Source organism: Glandiceps talaboti, chromosome 18 (assembly GCF_964340395.1).
Source record: "Glandiceps talaboti chromosome 18, keGlaTala1.1, whole genome shotgun sequence".
Classification (NCBI taxonomy): Eukaryota; Metazoa; Hemichordata; class Enteropneusta; family Spengelidae; genus Glandiceps; species Glandiceps talaboti.
Genome location: NC_135566.1, coordinates 16,178,930 through 16,196,175, shown reverse-complemented (window position 1 = coordinate 16,196,175; position 17,246 = coordinate 16,178,930). Strand labels below are relative to the sequence as shown.

General features: G+C 35.5%; 1 protein-coding gene across 1 annotated transcript; it reads right to left on the bottom strand.

Moving 5' to 3' along the window:
* Positions 1 to 3,309: 3,309 nt before the first annotated feature.
* Positions 3,310 to 15,601, bottom strand: LOC144448817 (14-3-3 protein epsilon-like). The gene is made up of 5 exons (XM_078139122.1): positions 15,440 to 15,601; positions 9,161 to 9,360; positions 7,423 to 7,529; positions 6,612 to 6,955; positions 3,310 to 4,987 (listed from the first exon to the last, which is right to left on the bottom strand). The coding sequence occupies exons 1-5, from the start codon at positions 15,501 to 15,503 to the stop codon at positions 4,935 to 4,937; spliced, it is 768 nt and encodes a 255-aa protein (XP_077995248.1). The 5' UTR covers positions 15,504 to 15,601; the 3' UTR covers positions 3,310 to 4,934.
* Positions 15,602 to 17,246: the final 1,645 nt, after the last annotated feature.

Genomic DNA, 17,246 nt, shown 5'->3' with positions numbered 1-17,246 from the left:
ATCTGTCGATAGTAGAGTATCAGTTTAGCCTGTCTACTGGGTCAATCTTGTGACTCAATTACTCTTGTGAATGAGTCACAGATCCAGTACACAGGTACAGTATACAGGTAGGTACTGTAAGTATATATATTTCACAATGAAATCGCAACAATAGCCTATGTGCATATAGTCTTGCTGCTAGACGTTCGGGCTTTCTTTCGATACTATAAGCGAACGAAGTTCGTAGTGAGGGCTTGTTCCATCCTCGATAGCGATGTTCAGTCGTGTGTCGTATTCTATCGGAAGAACATCCGAGGTCTAGCAGATAGACTAATGTGCATAGTACATGTAAATAAACTCCTTACTGGTAGTAATTGAAGTACATTCCTACAGTACGTACTAACCCAGACCATGTTTTCAGAAATTGATATTTTTTTCTATCGGGGTCATCAATACTAGAACTCTTCTGCAGAAGCCAGAAAATAAAGTTTATCTGGATCGATTTTGAACGACTGTGACCGGCCAAATAACACAAGGTCACAATTAACAACACGTGATTAAACTTTATATCAGTCGCAGCCATACTTATTTGCATATTCACTATATTCACAATCTTGAGCATTACTTCGAATTCGAAGTACATTTGACCCATAACTATCCAACCAAAGCAAGATCCAATGCAAATTTACCAATCCCAAAGGCCAACTTGACTCGGCCAACTCGGTATAATTTTAACTACGCAGCAGTCAAGGCATGGAACGCAGTACCCCTACCAATTAAATCGCTTCACAGTCGGGAAAAATTTAAGTCTGAATTAAAACAGTTTTTATTCAGTTAGTGACATTCCGTATACATGTATATAGCCCATTTATTTATTTGTGACAGCAGTGATTTGTAAAATTTGTACAACTTTATGAATATTCAGTGTGTGTATGAATGTATGATTGGTTTGTTTTGTTTTTTCTATGAGTGAGTGTGACGCGTGTGTATATAAAGAACATTTGTTATGTATATATTTATTTTTTATAACAGTGTAACCAGCAATACATTATACTAGCATGTCAGTCAGGGCCTTGGACCTCGATTAGTTCAGAAAGAACTACTGTCCTTGGTCCTCACCAGAATTTTATTTTGTCCCTAGACGTTGTATTTTTTTTCTTTCATTTCTATATATTTATTCAATATCTGTATAATCTGTATAAGTGCTGGTGAAATAAATTCCAATTCAATTCAATTCAATATGCGTCTAGCATCTCAGACCACTTTCACTTTAGTGGCCTTAATTTGCATACACATATTCCTAAAAAACCCGCGCCCTCTACAGTTTAGATGGTTGTTTCCCAACCGTATTTTAAAGTGCTTTCAACTCCATGGTAGTTTTTACAAGATTTTCCTATTCTGGATAAAGTATAGGCCACAAGTTCGACAACTTATTTGATTTCTTCTCTCATGTCACACACACACACACACACACACACACACACACACACACACACACACACACACACACACCCACTTAGATTATTGTGATTGGTTTTCTTTTGCAACATGTGATGATGTGTTCGAAGTAATTTTAATGTTTATTACCAGGTGTAGTACTCGTAATAGTAATGAAGATATGTTATTGTTGTACAACATGACTGTTGCCACATACATGTACGCTGTTAGAACAGGAGTTCTAGTTTGTCTTGTGAAGTTCGTGTCACGCACAGGAAAAATTATATCACGGAAGATTTGCCCTTAGCCGGAACAAAGTAAGGGTCAATGATCAGTGAGTCGGGCCCTATGATTGGTCGTCAATCCTCTTCAGATTAACCAATTACCTAGTTACAGTTAACCGCTAGGTGGCGGTATGATTAGTCGATTTTTCATGGTTCAAGTTATCGATGTTCACGTTTCGTTCGCGTCCTAATTTATGAAATCGAGGTTGATAGCCGACTTTTCTAAAAATGCCATACGGGGGGAGGGGGTGTATCAAACATGGGTTTGCGGTCATTCTGACGAATACACACACACACATGGTCAATATTTGACAATTTAAAAAAAAAAATTAATTTGTCAGTAGCCTTATACCCAGGAATTTTGTTGCTCACATTAATTAACTTGCGAATTTGTCAGTTTGTCTAAAACCTGAATTCAATGGGCAAATCATGTCGGAAAAAAAATTGCACCATACCAAATCTTACATTATCAATCGTATCTGCTAATAATGTACAATATTTCACAGGTCGTCGTGACCTCTATTGTTGTAAATTTCAAAAAAAAAAAAAAAAAAAAAAAAAAAAAAAAAAATTGATGCGGAGTCAAGTCATTGGCAGAAGCAGAATTTTCAGACAGTTCTCATTGCTCAGCCACATTGTGAGAAGTGAAATTATTTCAGACATCTTTGTATTGTCTACTGCTGTACAGTCACTATTCTCCAGACCTGCCATGGGCATTGCCGGGACAGCAATTACCAAAATAATCCAAGCCCAAGGAAACATCCAGGAAATTAGTCATTTCTTTCTTTTCACTATACCAAGGCAAGCAATCAAATGTAAATATAACACAAATTGTGAAAGATTGTGTCAGCAAAAGTCCCCATTTCCAATCTTGGGCATCACATAGGAGGTTATATTACTACTCAGGCAAGATCAGTTTCGACAAGGTAAGTCAGGAACAATCTAAAAACTATTTCATGGTGTGACATGTTGACAGTTATTAATCTATGGACGTTGATGTGGTTACAATCACAATATAATGCTTTAGTCTATGTGAAGACCTATGCTGTTGTTTATGTACATTTTAAGGGACTTCCAATGTTTGCGCTATCTTGATTACAACAAGGTGATTATATTTGGCGTAACATGACAGAACCCCCCATCACGTGTCATGATGTGAGTGAAAGTGTGGTATACTTGGGGTATTTGCACGAGTACTTCCACAAGCTTAGAGAGTGAAACTGTAGCAGAAGCACTGCAAGCACGAGTGCAAGTACTCCCAAGTACCCAACACTGGAACTCATGTGGCATGGGATTCTGTTATCATTACGTGCTTATCTGAAACAAATTTACATAAAAATAAACCAGCATGATCACACACGTAACAAACGACCACATCCTCATTTGCATGCAGGTATGCAATAATATTTTCAATATTGCACTGCAGTGAAAATACTACTAGTGTGTGCGTACATGAGTGCAAGTAATCTGTGGTACATAGGTAATAATATCACTATCAGTTTCACTTTCTGTCTGACTTAGCTTGTCAAAACTCTTCTTGCCATTGAGGTAAGTAAATCATTCAGGCTCCCATAATAAAAACAAAAACAAAGACAACTTTTTTTCAACATAAAGACACATTTTTAATTATTCATAAAAACTGAAATGTTTTGTCTGTTTTGGAGATTGTTTGCACATCATGAATACATTTCTTGTCACAAAGATAAGACTAGGACATCCGATTACTGCAGGCAACAACCACGAAAACAAAGACTTGCAGTTCGCAACATGATTTTTACAACGAATACAGAAGTGATGGCGAATTCCATTTACAAGGTAATGTCTACGCTACCACACAAGTACTGATGATATACTTTTTCATATTACAAAGCTAAGTACTACCAAAAAAAAAAAAAAGGCTCATGAAAACAAAAAATAAAATCTTGTCATAAAACACTATTTCTTGGTCATTAAAAATGACTGACAGCCAACTCGAATTTTGCTTTGGCATGAAAAGCAAGCTCTATTAAAATGACTAAACAACAAACAAACAAGCAAGCAAGCAAACAAACACACGGATCAAATCTACAGACAGCCCATGGCATAGATCAAAACATTGAATATTAAGTTTGATTACATAGATGATAGAAGAGATAAAAGGTTTCAATCTAAGTACATAGAGTTAATGCCTGCTAACACGAATATACTTAGAAATCAATTCTAAATTGAAAGGGCACAAACATCTTTCCAACAATCTCCGTATCTTGGTATTTCAGATGAATAATTAGGTGATTTTTGCTAGCAAATATTCACACGTGGAAAAAATGATACACTGTACAAGCAGATGATAGAGAAAGGCAAGACAACTGATGTTCTTCATTTTTTTTTTTTGTCGCTCTGATTGCTACCGTGAATGTAAGTATTTTGGCACTTAACTTTGCAACTAGTGGAATGAATTGGTGCCAAATCAAGTAGCATTTGAAGTAAAATTACTTTCTCAGTACAAACTAAAGAAAATAACATAAAAGAGGATTTCACTTAATTAAATAGGTGTAAAATCAATATATTAACTTACAAAAGTGACACAGCTAGAAGTATATAGAGTATTTGCTAACACGATGTCCATTCAAATCCATCTCGCTTTAAATTCTCCTTATTAACAAAATAACCTGGGCGTGTAAAAATTGTCCTGATGAAATATTTGGGTGCCAAAATACATACATCCACAGTGTATCTGGTATATCTGGTATAGCGGCTGGCAAACTACTCGCATCTTGCCAGCCAACTTACGAATCTCTACATACCTTACCAAAAAAAAAAAAAAAAAGGGTAATGGCCAAAAATTTCTGAAAGGTTATATAGCACAAAACATTTGGTCACCATGGAAACGTCCAAAACAGTTACAAAGAATTTTCTGTATGTTTTGTATCTTTAAACATTATTATTATATATGTATTACGTTCTGTATGTTTCATGTACTCAGCATATTTACCAATTCTATATATTACAATTAAGACTAGTAGATATGGTGTAGTTTTTTTTTTTTTTTCAAAGATAGCTGAAGAGCACATGAGCACACAGTACTGATACACAATCTTAATAAAAAAAGGAACTTGTGTGGTGGTTTTTTTTTTTCTACTGGAGCTATGGCAATGATTCCTCTATCGGTAATAGGGAATGTTAAGACTCAACTCTCTGCCAACCAACGGATTGATAGGATTCAGAAATACTAGAATAACAAATCAGCTAGTCGATTTAAGATACCTCTTCGCCCTCAACATCCTGTACTTCGTATTTTTGATCCTCACCTGTAACATAGAAGTGACAAAAATAATAATTAATGTTGATCAACTTAACCCTTGTGATGCTGCGTCGTGGATATCATCGACGAAGCACTTCCGCATTCTAGGCCAGCCACGTCATGGATATCAACAACAGAGTAATTTGCATATGCTGTCAATAAAGTGACGTTGTAATGGGTTATTGTTGTCCCGCCCTTGTGCCCATAATAAGTAATGATGTACACGATGTTATCTTATTAAATATTAAATTATTCAGGCGGGAAACAGTCACATGTTTGATTTCTTTCACTTTTTTTGCCGCCGAATACAAATAGCGGCTACTTAGCAATGCCTAATATGGTGGCCACTATGAATATGGATGTTGACCTTTGACATTATGCTGATATATTGAACGAAGTAAACCCTTAACCCAGAAGACAGAGTTTTTCGCTTGACATTTTCTAGACAGTGATAGCAATGATGAAGAATTTTACGGGTTTGAGGAAATAAATTTTGTCCTACTAGAACGTATCGAAAACCCTCCCGATGGCTTCGACTTTTGGACTGATGTCGTCGTCAATGGCGGGTCCCGCGATCCTGCCGATGACAAACCACAGGTGCCGCGCCAATGCCGTACGATTACTCCAAGGTTGGTTTACATTCATGTTACGGCAGAATTTACATCGTTGTCGTTCGTTAGATTTTTGTCAACAGACGAAGTGTTGGATATAATCGTCTGTGAGACATATCGTAATGCTGCTATCCGTAGACTAATATGTATGCAGTATTTGTATATATGAAATATGCAATTTTGTTTGTACTCTCTGTAAACATCGATAGATAGTACTTGTTGATATTATGATAAATATTTTACTCAACACCCATACTATCTATTAATTTTTACACGTAATTTCCAATTGTAACCCTTGTATTTATCAAAAACTAAATTTCACATGCTTTTTTGACCAAAAACGTGTGTTTTATACCAATTTTCCCTAATTCCTTGGTCACGTTGCTGACCATATATTCATATAAATAAAAATTCAATATTTCATTATTATTGATATACTTGTAGATGAGACCATATCCCACCTGTTTTGGTGTAAAATGATCACTATCAAAACATTGTGTACAACTGTGTGCAACCTAAAAAGTCCTTGGCCTAGGGGGTAATTTGCATGGAAAGTCTATGGCATCTTAGGGGTTAATATGCGAGATACTTGGCGAATCTAGATATACCATCACTTACTGCTGCTGAATGCAAACACATTTAAAATGACAATGTTGGTTTTTCTGAGCTTCATAGGTGGTGTGGTGTAACAAGGAGCATTAAAAAAAAAATTATTCAAGTGGTTGAGGGTGCTCTAATTTTCAAAATGGACCACGTGATGGCACATATCATTCTAACATTTTCAAAATTTTGGATGTTTCATAAATTCGACTAAAACCAGTACATGTCAGTATGAAAAATGTTGACAGTAGCAGAAAATTCATAAAAAATGTGGAAAAGTAGGGGTTGTACTTGCTATAATATATTTATAATTGATGAGGTCGATGAATGGGGCTGAACAAACACATGATTACAAATTCCCATCAGTGTTTGTTCGGTAACTTCAAACTTCAAAATATTTGATGAAATGACATGACTAACCATCACCCTGCATGTCTGATGTCCAGAGAGTTAGGTTATCTCTTAGCAACTGCATGATTAGGGTTGAATCTTTATAACAATCTTCACTAAGGGAGTCGAGCTCAGAGATGGCATCATCAAACGCAGCCTTTGCTAGACGACAGGCCCGGTCAGGTGAATTCAAAATCTCATAGTAGAAGACTGAGAAGTTTAGTGCTAGTCCCAGACGTATGGGATTCGTTGATGGTAGCTCTTGCATTGCATTCTCACTTGCAAGTTTGTATGCTGACAAACTATTTTCGGCAGCTGATGACCTTGAAGAACCAGTGGCAAACTCTGCCAAATATCGGTGATAGTCACCCTTCCTGTAAAGATGTGAACACATGGTTACATCAATGATAGGTGATAGCACAATTTGGTCACATCAAATGTTACAACTTGGTCACATCAAATGATACAACTCGGTCACATCAAATGTTACAACTCGGTCACATCAAATGATACAACTCGGTCACATAAAAATGATACATACAATGTAAGGTACATGTAGTTGCTATTTTCTTATCAACGGCCCCATTTCTAGAGATATCTGGCATAGAATAGATAATCAATCTGATACTCCAAGCGAATTACTTGGAAGACATGCACTGATTGCCATTTCTGGGTAACATTGTACAAGAATTGTTGAATCACGGTTTTATGCAAGTATTTTCACATGAATGAAAAAACCTATAAACTCTGCTTGTGTTACTATTTAAATGTGATAATCAACAGAATTAGAAACACTTATAAATATGAAACACTACCACATACATGTACACCGATTACTTACATTTTGTAATAAAAGACTTTAGACTCGCCCAAACCAGTTGTTGGGATTAAATGTACCTCCAGTAACTCTAAAATGTCTTTGCAAATTTCTTCCAGTTCTTTCTCAACCTGTAAAATATAGGTGGGATGTCAATATATAAGTATTCCATCTAGAAATATTGAAATTTTTTGTCTGGTTTTCACCCTATCATTGATCTCAAATGTAGGTGCAGTTTGAATTACGTAGTAGCTACACATGTAATTCTTACAACAGTGCTGTGGGACAGGAATTTAGCCACATTAGTAGTTGGGCACGGCTGTTGCTTTGTTAAAATAACTGGCTATAAGTCCATCACAATGAAGGCAGTATGAGCTATGATTGTGGTTGTCTTAACACTTTCACCACCAATGGCCTCATGGGATTGTTTGTTCACCACCAGCTCCCTCACTAACATAGGGCGAGAGTGAGTGTGGTGTAATCAAATTGATGTAAAAATACTTACAGTTGCTCATTTTTGAAAAACAAGGTATCATTTCAATGGAAAATAAATTGTCTACATCATACTTGCAAATAAAGTCAAATGCCAGACACACAACCGAAATATGGATTAAAGTAATAAAATATTAATAAAACAAACATGAGTTGTTTATTCATTGACATATCATAAATAAACACAATATTTATGCTACACACAAAATTCAAAATACTAACATTTATGTTCCTACAAAACTTCTGTATACTGGTTAAATGGTCAACATTGGGGAAAATTTGGCAGAAAATGTAATTTTTCAGTCGTATTAAAAATGAATGAAAATAATTAACGGATCAAATTTATGGATCGTACTTGAAAACCGTTCACTTCCATGTGTTCAAAATGGCAGGCTAGATAAACGAGGCTAATGTGCTTGTGTGGAACTAGTTATGGCAGCATGTTTTGCAGCAATAGCTGCTGTTGAATGGTATTACGGCAGAGTAGGTGAATAAACTTTGGCATTCCCACTGTAGCGGGAATTGATGGGCGCCCTAGAGTGTTCCCGCTGTAGCGGGAATCGGTGGTGAAAGGGTTAAAAGGTCACAAGGGCAAATCCTGAAACAAGTTGTGTGTTTGCTCCTGTACCATAATGCAGAAAACTGGTCTCTTCATTAGGGGAAATGCATGGATGGTCACAGTTCACTGAGCAGTCTCCCACTGAGATAAGACCACAGACACATCATCTTATTTCCTGTACATTTCAACCATAGACCCTACTACAAAATGTAGCTGTTGCACAGGCCGATGTGACATCCCCGTTGAGGTTTGCCACAGAGACGCATCCCTTTTGAGTAGGGTCCTTATGCTTCAACATGTGAAGTAAACTTAAAAACCAATAATGTAGTAACCTATCAACATCAATGTAAATATTTTCCTTTGTGATTCTCTAGAAAGCACAGTAATATATGAAACATGACAGATATTTCAGATCGGTGTGTGATAACATCTGACAATTACTGAAAACTGAAACAATTGTTTAGAGTCTCAACACATTCCAAACATGTCACATAAACAGTTACACAAAAAGATTCCTACATGACATTTTGGCGAGTGATTCGCAGATTTTGTCAAGCCTTTCAAATCAAATAGAGCACTATTGATAGCAAGATTTACGGATACAATATAACCAGGTAAAAGGCTGATTCAAATTCATTCCCTACGTATGATAATTGAAATGCCACCACATTAAGTCTGAAAAGCAACAAATATGAAAAATTGGAAGCCTACATGTAATCTATAGGTCTTGGTCATTTCAAGCTTGCCTTCTTCTCCTTTGGTTTCTTCCTTCTGTTCGATACTACTGATAATTCTCCAGGATGCACGTCTTGCACCTATTACATTTTTGTAAGCAACTGAAAGAAGGTTTCTTTCTTCTACAGTCAATTCAACATCCATTGCAGCTACTGATTTCATATTTTCTACCATTTCTAGAGTGAGAGAGAGAGAGAGAGAGAGATCGATCAACATTAGTTCAAATGTTTGAGATTATATTCAAATTTTTGCTAAATCATTTTTGTAAGTCATGCCATAACTAGACGTTCAGTTGCACTTATTTATACAAAGCATCACATTTAATATGCAAGATATAGCTTGCTTACATATATTTATGCAAATCATTCTAATTATTATGCAAGGACTGTTTAATTGCATGTATTTATGCAACTCATCCTGATCAATATGCGACAATCTTCATAGCACACATGGGTCCATCAAATTCATTACTTCATTTATATCCTCAAGGAATACATGTATTTGTAAAGAAGCAGGTGGGCTAATTAGCATAACTTTAATGATAAACAGATATTTTCAGTTGTCGATAAAATCATAATACGATAAGCTATTCATGTATGCCATTCCTTGAAACTTTGTTATATTTTGCATTGCATTTCTGGATGTGTTTATCATACAAGTGCATAATTACTAGTATAGTCCTACTTCGAAAGAAACACTATATTGCCATTCAGCCGAAAACATCATGCATGGAGGACTAAGTAAATTTAAGATAAAGACAATTCATTGCAAATCAACAATTTTTTATGGCAAGATTTGTACATTCTGTATGTGTGTGTGTCACTCAGAAAACATTTGTTTCAATGGTAGATTTCAGTACAAAGAAGCACAAAAGCCATGGCATGAGCACGTCTTGGGTAGTTTAGAAACTACGCGATATTATCATTACTTATCCTTCGTTACTAGATCGAATGCATTGCGTAAATTTACCATTCACTATACCATGCTCTTCGTCTAAGGTGAACATGGTTCACACGTTATGTTAAGGCATCGTTCAAGAATAAACGAATATCTTCGTGTATACCGGAGTTAACAGTTCTCCTCAGCGACACAAAATTTGTATCAAATGCTTTTACAACTGTATCTTTGTCAAATTGAAAGTTCACGCTGTCGTTTGTACTTCATGTCATGGAACTCAGTGTATGCATTGCGGCATTGTTTCGTTTTTTCGGCCTGCATAGTGGAATGCCCCGGTAAAGTCGGCTCATCTTCCATCGCCCCTTGCATGTGGCGAACTACTTGATCAAATTTTACAAGCATGGATCGCATGATCAGTTTTATGTAACGGAACTTACAAGTTTGTTGGATGGGACGTTTATTTGCATTGCTGATGTAACAATTTTATGATTTGTTTAACATTTGAGGAAGACACAATGTGTACACTTCCTTCTAAATGTAATACAATGTAGTTTAAATTACGGATCCAGGATCCAAGTTGCGTCAAAGAAACCACAAGCATTATGCATAGATTCTCTGGTGCCCTATTCTAAATTGGCTTTGCAAGTTTAGCTAATGGTATCAAAAATATTCTTGCCAAATGCAGATTTTATTTGCATTTTGGCGGTGGGCAGCGGAAACACTGGTTTCCTTATTGACTGATGGAAAACATCTATTGGAAAAAATTACTTGATGGGTACTCTGGACTACAAAGTTGTGAATTGCCATATCAAATGAATTTACCATTTTGTGGTATGTTATCCACAGATCTAACGGACCACAATGTTTGCATGTATAATTCTGATATTGATATCATCCCACTAACATGAACATGAACACAATCTAGTCACTTGCAAACAACTGTGTATATTAGCTCTATTTACTGCATCATTACTCCTGTGTGCACATTTGTTGTCACATTGTGCTTCAGAAATAACTGATACAGGACTCGTAAAGGTTCATACAATATACATGCATCTAATAGATAAACCAGGGCATCTTTATTTCAGGTTTGAATTACTCATCTCAATGTTTTATGTTTGTCACATGCAAAGAATGGCTTGGTCTGAAATATGACCTCAGAGGTCAAGGACAACTTGAGTTTTTTAATCTGGAGATTTTCAGAACAAAAAGGCTGTGTTGGACAAAAATTGATGAGGTTACAAACATACAATACATGCATGGTGATGTGCATGATATGAATAATCTCATCTTTGCAATAGATTTCATTGAAACTGATTTGGCACATGTCAGAGAAATGACTGCTCACTGGCAAAAACAACCCTAGTACACATAGCTGTTGGTAAAATAATATCACAGATCAGATTTACAGAACTTTTTACCTTTAATTATTTTGATTTTCAATGAGACCTGACTGAAATTGGCTGTGGGAGTAATGATTGGCTTTCACTGTACATATTGGAACAAGTTATGGCTGAGTTGATTGCCTTTGCATACAACATATTGCACTATAATTTTGACCTCACACGATAAATTCCGTATCAGTTCACATGAACATATTTATTCTTCCAGGAAGATGGCTCTGTATCACAACTTATTGTTCCACCAAGACAATATGATGAAGTGTGTCAATGTGCATAACACAAGACACTGTAATCCTCTTTCTACCAGGGGGTTATTTCTTTGTACACAAAACATTTTAAAGTTGGGAAAAAAAGGACGATGTTATTGATCAAGGTGTTCTTTTCAAGAAATCTAGTGCTAGCTGGGGGAAAAACATAACTGACACACTTTTTGTTCACAGTTCGATCTGAGAATGTTCCACAATTTATGAATGCTTCTGCCATTACTTGGAATCTTATGATGCCATTTACATTTCATGTCTGATAATGGTTAACATAACATGGATGACCAAATACTGTGTATGCATAATCACGGCAAATTATAAATGTACAACAGTCTCACTCGGTTGCTCTCTGCCACAAAATCAATCAACATACACCTTTTTGGACACAGGCTAGTTAACTTTCAAAATGTCACCCAGGTTCAACTGAGGGCAGTACTGGGCTATGGCAACACTGGTTGTGACATCAACACATACAGATTAGAGTTGGTCAACATGACTGGTTTGTGGACAGTATAAAATCCATTACTTGAAAGTCAGCTTCTTGATTTCATTGGACTTAAATGGTAGCTAGGAGCTGAATGTGGGATCCGTCCCATACACAATATATACGGAGGATAAAGTTATACTGAATCTCTGACTATTTGCATATAAAACATAATAAGGTAAAATGACATACAACAGGAGAGATAATGCAACTGTACCTCTAAAAGATGTGTTATTGTTCTATGATCCAGAGCAAATCTTGTTGCCTAGATATCAGGCACACGCTTACTAATGGCAAATTGAAGTTGGTTGAAATTCCTTCAGATTGATGAGTTGGGTAATAGAAATCAAAAACACTACATGCAAATAGCTGCTCCAACATCAAAACATGTCTGGAATTGGTTGGTAATATCCTACTACAGTTCAAATGTGTAATATTGGCCAAGCTGAACAGCTGTGCTACTGATCAGGTGATAGACTAGATTGAAGTATACATGTATATTTGAAGGTCAGCTGAGGATATGAACTACTCTTAGTCTTCATTCATACAGATATCAGTAATACATGGCAATTTGTAAAGAATGACAAAATGAACACTGTAGAAAATGAGATTGACTTCAAATCTGAAAACAAATGACAAGTATAAATGACACAATAAGTAGACTATATTTAGACCTGCCTCTAGGAATTTCAATGAGTCATAACAATGTCTGAAAAGTGCAAATATTACTACTGGGACATTTAAAACAAAATGTTAAATGGGGAAACGAGAAACAAGCACAAATCGAGTATTTATTGATTGTCACCCAACAACATTTATGTTGGATAGTCCAGTACCCAGACTGTTCCATGGCAACAGTCCCTCCAGCTTGTACATTGGTTTTGTAGTTGGATGTGAATGATAAATACAGTAGGTAGGTGTTATCATCTTTATATTTTCACAAGTAAATACACACAAGTGAACATTTAACAATGGCAACTTTAATAGGCACCACTACTTGGACAATAAAAATAACTGCATTAGGCCTGGACAGGTTATATAAAATTCAACAAGGTCAGTCAATTTCATCTTCACCTCAGACAGCTAGGTAAAAATCTTGACATGTAAAGGCAAGGGAGGGAACGGGATAACAATAATTTCCTTTTCCAAAAAAATGCAAATTTAACAAGGATGCATGTCAGGCAAACATTCCTGCATGAGAATTTGTTAATTAACATGGAAATGAGTTGCCATATTCATCATACATACATCTTACATCCTGAAAGCACAGTTCTTTTTGTGATGGGCATTCAATGGTTGATCTTTGTAAACCATCATTGTTTATATTGCTAAACTTCATTGTGTTTATCAAGGAACAGTAGTACAACATGTTGCAAACAATTAAACTAATACATTATATTTTTAATCTTTAGACATCTAAAATGACTTTGGTGGCCAAAAATAAAATTAGTTTCTTTCAATTTTCATGTGTTTGTCAAGTAACAATACTTCATGTACATGTTGCAAACAATCCAACCAATACACAAAACAATAGCAATTCATTGCAATAATTTGCATTGTTCTCGTATATATTTTTATCTGTAGAGGTCTAAAATGACTTTGGTGGCAAAAGAGAAAAGTAAAAAAAAGGTTGTTATTTTCAATATAAATCATTCCTATCTAGTATGTTTTTTTCTGTTCCAAGTTCAATATCAATGTACAGTGAGTAATCAATTAAATCAATAGCTGAACAAAACAGGACACACACACACACACAAAAAGAAGCAAACAGTGCCATTAATTATTCATGCCAGTAATTCACTTCATGTTCCTGTTTGATGTAAAAATTTATGTTCCCATAACTGAGCCATATTCAAGGATACAAACCAAGCAGCGGTCAGGAAAAGCTTTTTATCTATCGAACATCACAATAACACAACATATATGGGTTTTACATTTGCGAAATCATTGTTTAGGTTCTTCTAAGATTTGAAAAAAATAAAGCTATTAATGTCAAATAATGACAATACACAGTAAGCTCAAAATGAGGGAAGATACACTGTAGCAATGGCATCAGAATCAATATTTCAAATAATGATTTCCTTTCAAACAAGACACTTCTGTGGCTTGCACACACAAATAGCTATGAATCCTGTTATTTTGGACCATTACATCATAATCATTAAATTGCTATTCACTAATGTTATTAGTTTTCCGATAGACAGTACAGTCCATTCATGTAAATGCTCTCGAGGCAAGTACACATCATGGGGTGTGATGTGGTGAATACGTAATTCTGAAGACAATATGGACCCAACAAGTCTTGACAGTGACCTCCCTGTCCCTATTGGGTGACACCAACTATTGTATCAGCAGTTATTATCTAATATAAAGACGTACGGTTATAAGGAATTCTTTATCGGAGAACAAAGCAAACATGTCCAGTTATAAGCGGTTTGATGACACATTGATTTTTTTTTCCTAAAAGCGACCACCGCCCAATCACTCTACCCCGTCTGCATTTCACAAAGCCAGGTATCCATTCTCACTTTCTGTAAATACTAGACCAAGAGTGTTATCCCGTAATAAAATTCAAGAACACCAGGCTCAACAAGCGACGATTTTGAATCATCGATTACTCTACACATAAATAATGTTTAACATTTTCTCTCATTTTATGACAACGAATCAAGCACGATCGTTCATGTCGGAACGATAATTTTTACGTTTACAGTTGTGATCACACAGTTGAATATTCCCAAGTAAATATACAGGCCCATGAACAATACTGTCTATTTTGTTACACAGAAGCATTAGTTTCATGTTATATGTTTGAAAGGAGGCAAACACATCAAAGAAGGAGTGTTTCGAACATAATTTCTCATTTCCTGGTAGTTCATGACACGGGCATGATTCATATTCAAATTCAACATGGCGACGGTGCCGTACCGAAACTGTTCTACAACTCGTTCACACACGATTTGATGACACGATTACCGACTGAACAACACGCTAAAATTATCGATTACATCGTGGCAATGGTATACTTTATATTGGAATACATTAAACTAACCGCTAATAGTTGAAATTACCCAAATATTCTTAGATTTATTAAAAATCCTGACCTATATCAAAATATACATATCTGCCTTCACTTGCTATGTTAAGGCAATGACAGATCCTACTACGATCGACTTATATAGCCGGTAGACAGTTAGGAGCATCTTACCATCATATCTCTCTGCCTGTTCAGCTAATTTAGCTTGGTAAACATAGTCTTCTCTGTCCGCCATGGTGGATGGTAGATTTTAAGCAGCGATTCAGATGGATTCTGCGAATACCTGTATCAGGATTTCTTCACTGTAAATCAAGATGGCTGCGCCCGCCAACATTAAAGTAGTTCCGGAGTTGGCTAGGTTGTCATATACATACGCTACACGAAAGGACAGGAAGTGCGATGGAAAGCCCTGGAGACCGCTTCTACACTCCAACTGGGTTGATATTCTTGCTGATTTTATGACATAACACGAATGATATTATTAGTTCTTCTACTATGTACATTAGCCCTATTATATCTCCAATATATATATGCTGCACATGAACACCAGAGTTGCAGCCATAACGTAAACATCATTTTTCGACGGAACCAGTGGAAACTTGAAATCGCATCTTTATTCTGGCACCAAAAGTGCAGTTTTTAACGTTTATTGTTACAGTCTTTAAGAATTGATAATATCTGGTGTAATCAAACTTTTGAAAACACCTGATTTGATGATACAGTTATCGGGACTACTTGTGCGGAAGAATATGCTTTAATATGTATGGTTCTTAACCACCTCTTCTTGACGTAAGGTCTACATACCCATTTCCATGGTAACAAACCCAGGGATTGAAGGTTATTTTGCAAAAACCTGGAGATAACCAACATCGTATGTGTATATGTGACGAAAACAATAATAATGTTGCTATTTACTGAAATATCATTACAAGAATAAATAGTGGTACAAGTTACTGACCACACATTTTGAAATTTTTTTTTTTTCATATGAACTTCGTCCATCGACTACAAATACATAACTATTTCAGAGAACCATAAAAAAATGCTAATGGGGATGATCTGGCAAATAGGGTCAATTTTGATTTCCTATATTTCAATGTTTTAGTTATTATTTTTTTAGGATGTTCCTCATCACTTTTACAAAAATCAGAAATGAGACTAATATATTAACAGGGTATCGGAAACTCTTTATATTATAATGTCAAATCAGTCTTTAAATTACTCTTCTTCCCATTTAATTTTCTTTTATGCAAATATATATGCAAAATTATGCAAAAATAATTAACATGGTTAAAATGGCCATATGGATGACAAATGGGTAATTTATTTTTGATTTTTGACTTATAACTAACCTTATTGTATTCACTTTATATCTGTATATTATTTTTGTATACTTTTACCATGCTTGCTATGGCATGTTGTTATGCAATAAAGATTGATTGATTTCATGTTTTATTTGGAAATACAATGTAAAACAGCATACACTGAGTCTATGTTAGTAACTCAATAGATTGCAAAAAACTAAAAAATTAAGTGTGTAAAAAGTTTATTGTACGTACAATAACAAACAATAAAAAATGTTTTGCAATTTATTGAGTTCCGAACAAGGAGTTCATATAATTGCTAGCACTCATGCGTCATGGGGTTCTGTTTATATTACATATGTTTATTTGAAGAAAAAAAAATTTCATAAAAACGACACTATGCAATCACCCACTTTCATGGAGAACGAATGATCATGTCCTCATTTGCATATAATTTGCATGTGATAATGTTTTCAGTATTGCACTGCAGTGAACACTAGCAGTATGTGCAAGCAGTGGTGCAAGTAAGCTCCGGTACATATGTAATGATTTTTATTATTTGTTGTGAAATAAAATAGCATTTTATCTATTATGTGTCTCACAAATTCAATGCAGCAACTGAAGCTTCTTAGACATGTCTGCAAAATAATTAGATACTATCCCCCAATATTTTT

Coding starts and splice junctions, on each gene's coding strand:
- LOC144448817 (XM_078139122.1), bottom strand. CDS start 15,503: ATGGCGGACAGAGAAGACTATGTTTACCAAGCTAAATTAGCTGAACAG. Junction 9,361..15,439: donor ACAGGCAGAGAGATATGATG/GTAAGATGCTCC, acceptor CTCTCACTCTAG/AAATGGTAGAAAATATGAAA. Junction 4,988..6,611: donor ATCAGACATGCAGGGTGATG/GTTAGTCATGTC, acceptor TCTATGTTACAG/GTGAGGATCAAAAATACGAA.